General features: G+C 47.2%; 1 protein-coding gene across 1 annotated transcript; it reads right to left on the minus strand.

The window, feature by feature from the left end:
• Nucleotides 1-508: 508 nt before the first annotated feature.
• On the minus strand, nucleotides 509-2,281 carry LOC123123782 (pirin-like protein). The gene is made up of 5 exons (XM_044544398.1): nucleotides 1,972-2,281; nucleotides 1,766-1,883; nucleotides 1,595-1,657; nucleotides 1,380-1,483; nucleotides 509-1,247 (listed from the first exon to the last, which is right to left on the minus strand). The coding sequence occupies exons 1-5, from the start codon at nucleotides 2,259-2,261 to the stop codon at nucleotides 764-766; spliced, it is 1,059 nt and encodes a 352-aa protein (XP_044400333.1). The 5' UTR covers nucleotides 2,262-2,281; the 3' UTR covers nucleotides 509-763.
• Between the last annotated feature and the right edge of the window lie 2,404 nt (nucleotides 2,282-4,685).

Below are 4,685 nucleotides of genomic sequence, written 5' to 3' on the forward strand. Positions count from 1 at the left end.
GTGTGGAGTACTGGCGGAGGCGACTATTGAACGATCCACCTTCAAGATACTAATTGGAACACTGCTTCATGTCCAGAGTGAAAACTCTTGTTCCTACCTTTGTTGGTTGGGCACAGCAGTGACGAATTTGTGTCATTGCCTTGTTGAAGACGTTGTCTACTACTCTTTGGTCGGACGTGATGACGATGATACAATGGCGTTTATTCCTTCTTGAAGGCGTTGTTGCGGAAGAAGTTGACTTAGTCGTAGGTGTTTCTTTCATATCTTGTAATGGTTCAGGCAATGGTTGCCTTTAGTCTCTACTCTGCTCAATATCTAATAAATTGATTGTATGCATCGCTCGATGCAGAGGTCAGGGGCTATCCTCCTTTTTCAAAAATAAATAAATTTGGTGGCTCATATTTATTTAAATTATTTTCACCTGTTCAAATCTGAAATGATTAACCATGCAGCAGCACTAGAAATCTGCATGTCGACCTATTATTTATCCTTGCTCTGCTTGCCCAAATCTATGATGAAACAATTACCTTTTTTATGACCGAAAAATGATTACTAACTTCCTCCTCATTACACACTTCTATTGTATCACATTCTTTCCTATAAACAAGTAAAAAGGAACAAATCAAAGAAAACAGCACTACTACGGCACTCTACACAAAGGCATCAATGTAATGGTACAATGCAATTTCCCTTTCCTTCCCAATGTTTTGTACGATAATGCGCTGCAATGTTGATCATCAACACGGCGAGACACCGATGAGAATCACGCGGAGCTCCACTGGCTGGCCTTCTCGAAGCCGTTGTGTCCGTAGTAATAGTCCTGCATGGCCTGCTGGATCTGGGCACGAGAGTTCATGACGAAGAGCCCCTGCTGCACCACTGGCTCGTTCAACGGCTGCCCTGCTGCCAGCACGAACCGTAGTTGCGCACCAGACCGGTTCCACACGCTGAGCCCGTCACCGGCGCCAAGCACGAGGCAATGGTGCGCACTCGCCGGCGCAACGCCCTCCCTGCCAAATACACCCTCCCCCTCAATGATGTACACGAAAGCGTTCCAACCCTCGGGGATCGGCTGGTGGAGCTGCGACCCTGGTTGCATTGTGAAGGCCATGTACATGGTTGGTGTCCGTGCGTAGACTGGTGACCGCACCCCGAAGGCCTCCCCTGCGATGATCCGCACCTTCACACCATGCTTCTCGGCCTGGCTGATGTCCTTGCTCTTGAGCTCCTGGTACCGTGGCTCGATCCTAGCATTGTTCGAGCAATTAGTGTCAAGTGATTGGTCATTGTAATGCAAAGAAGTTGATTTCCTATTATTCATATGATCTTTTTTTAGATAGTAGATTTCATATACAAACAATCGTTGATATGATACATACATCTTGTCCTTGGAGGCGAGGTTGATCCAGAGCTGCAGGCCCTTCTGCACGCCGTTGGATGCCGGCATCTCCGAGTGCACGATGCCGCGGCCAGCCGTCATCCACTGGTCAGGAACAGAGCATTCAGATCGCAATGTTAGTTCAAGTCAAGATAGAATGAATGGCCCAAGTGCATGTGATGGTTTGTCTGAACAAATTGGATGGGTAGGTCGTACCTGCACATCTCCTGTCCTGATGGTGCCCTTGTGCCCTGTGAAGTCCTGGTGGGTGAAGGCCCCCTGCATGCATCGTCAGAACGCGGAAGACAGAACAGCATTTCAGCAAACACCTTGCAGGCAACACGATGGAGCAGAAAAAGATGGAAGAAGCGGAGCACGCGTCCGTACGTGGAGCATGTAGGTGACGGTCTCGAAGCCCCGGTGCGGGTGGTCGGGGAAGCCGCCGGGCTTGGAGACGGAGAACTCGTCGAGCAGGAGGAACGGGTCCAGGTTCCGGAGCTCGTGCCTGCAGCAGCATCAAGAAGAGACAGACTGAGGTCAACGACAGCTTCCCATAATGAGAAATTCAGAATTCATCGCGATTGGTGTCTTACCCGCCGATGCTCCGGCGGACGGTGGCGCCGTCCCCCTCGGCTTGGGATAGCGACATCACCTTCTTCACCACCTTCCTTGGATTCTCGAACGACGATGAAGAAGACATGGTCGCTGGTGGGAACAAGAAGACGGCCGTCACAACAAGAATCACAATTAGGAGTAGCAGGAAGAGGAGAGGTTTGGTCTTGGCACTACTTCTAGAGCTTGTCTTTCTGGTGAGGCGCGCGAGTGCCATATGAATAGGGGAAGAAGAGGAAGATGAGAAGAGGGGGAGGTGCTGCCTCAGCATCTTTGGTTCGTCGGCGCTGGGTGAGGGGAGGTGAGGTGAGGTGCTGGATCATGGTGGATGTGGGCGGTATATAAATGGCGAGCGGGATGATGGTCGTTGACGAGGCTGCTGCGCGCGCGCGGCTGCTTTCTTTCTTTCTTTCTTTCTTATAAAATTCTTTTTCAAAGGGGCGGCGGCAGCTTCGGCTTCCGGAGCAGGTAGGGTGGACGCGGGCGACGACGACGTGCTGCCGTGCGGCGGTCGTCGCTCGTCACCACGCCGCAGCCCCACGATAATTTATATGGCTATCCAACAAATCCACATTTGTTGCAAATAAAAGGTTAACAATTGGTCGCAACTCCGAAAGCATGAAAAGAAAACCAACATATGGAACAACATTATGTCAAAAAGAAAAAAACATGTGGAACAACATAGACAAACGACGAAATACACATATGCCACATATATTCAATCCATACAACATCGATGTCTAGAATCTCCATCAAAGGCATTAATCAAGTGTATGTTCATCGCATTATGCAACTAGTTTGGGGCAGGCACACCATTATGTGCATTAACAGCGTCGTGAGGCCTTGTTTTGCAAATGATCTGGGCCTCCGGCAAGGTGATCCATCTCCCCCTTATGTTTAACTGTAAGTTGGATGCTGAGATGGCCGGCGTCACTATCATTTTGATTAAGAATGATCTTCATATTGCTAACCTCGGGGGTAAAGTTGTATCAATCAGTGCTTGACCGCCGAGCTTTTGCACATGTTCACCATGGGCTTTTATCTCTCCTAGAGGGCAATCATGCGGGGTTTGACAAGCACCGTAGTGCCAATAGGAATTCTGATGATAAGAGAAAGAAGTATAGGTTGGTTAAGTAGAAGCACATGTGCAAGCCCAAAAATCCTTGGGAACTGGTCATTATCTACACTTCCATCAGGAATAAATACCTCAATGCTAACTCTAGAGGGGGCTCATGATTTCTGCAAAGCAACTGTTAAGGTTAGAGACGAATTTAGATCCCACGTCAAATTTTGTGTCGGCAATGGTGTCGCCACTCGGTTCCAACTAGACTGGTGGCATGGGGATGGCCCCCTTAATATGCTCTACCCTGACCTTATGCGAATCCAGAGATTACCATTTATGAGCTTTGTGCAAATAACTGGGACCTTGCTTTTCCGCTGCTCGCTTTCACCACAAGAATTAGTTAAGTGGTAATCCCTTACTACCCTTTTCCCTTCTTCCTCGGTCGAAAATGACCGCCTACTTTGGCCCCACTCATCCTCTCATAAATTCTGCATTAAAGCTCTATATCTCAGACTTGTCCAGGGCAGGCTTACTCGTAAACTTTTAGGGGTTTGGTTGGCTCATATAACACCTAAGATAAAAAAATGTGGCAAGCCGTCTCGAGTGATCATATTTTGAAATGTAATGGCATGCTAGGTGTGGCATGTTCTCTTTGGGGAGAGAATGGAGACATGGGTATTCTGCCTAGATGTGTCTTGGGAACATTCTTTTGGAGTAGTGTTCAGTCGTGGCTGAATGTGCGATGGAACCCCATATTATTTTGCTCAACTCTTTCCACTTCTTGCTAATGTCTCTTGAATAATTTATCTTGTCTTATGAATGGTATTTGCCACACAATCTGGGTCTCTTTGGACCACCCATAACAAATTTAACATTGAACATGTTGCCCTAACCATCCATTTGATTGCATGTTTAAAATGGTGGCCTTTTTATAGTAGTCGAAACTGCTTGTTAAAGCCAAGGACGCTGATGGAATAACCCTAGTGATCGCCATGATTCACTCTACTGCCAATAGCCTCCTCCCTTCTGATCCATCTTAGCTATTGTTTCTCGGTCTTGGAGGTTGCCATACAGACCATATCTCCATTTAGCTTTTTGTCAGTGTTATTGCAAGTCTCTCATTTTGACTTTGGGCTTTTGTTATCTGATGCCTTAATGTGTTTTCTGGCTGACTCTGCCATGTGCGGCTTTATTTTATAAAGTCTGAGCTATAAGCTTTTTCTCTAAAAGAAATAATAAATGCAACATGTCTCATCTTTAGACAACAAACACCTCACATCCTTGCAACATGTTCAAACACTCAAGGCAACATAAGAACTTCACTATTTGAGAAAAGCAACCTTTATCGATTCAGGCTCGATGAAAACGAATCTGACTCGCCAAAGATCCATGAGGAGTTGATTCAAATGACCTGAACCAATTCTCCATAGTCCCATCATGTCCCTAGAGCTCGATGGTGCTACAAACTCAAGCTCCAACCACATGTCGTGGTTTCTTTCTTCATGTCACATTACTCTCTCGCCGTCCAGGCCATGCATGACTTGCCCATCCTAACACAATGTGTCATCCTTCTATACCCACTCCTCATTTGTTATCTCTGCAGCTACCACCGCTCGCCGGAGTCATGGGCCC

This window comes from Triticum aestivum, chromosome 5D (genome assembly GCF_018294505.1).
Source record: "Triticum aestivum cultivar Chinese Spring chromosome 5D, IWGSC CS RefSeq v2.1, whole genome shotgun sequence".
NCBI classification, from domain to species: domain Eukaryota; kingdom Viridiplantae; phylum Streptophyta; class Magnoliopsida; order Poales; family Poaceae; genus Triticum; species Triticum aestivum.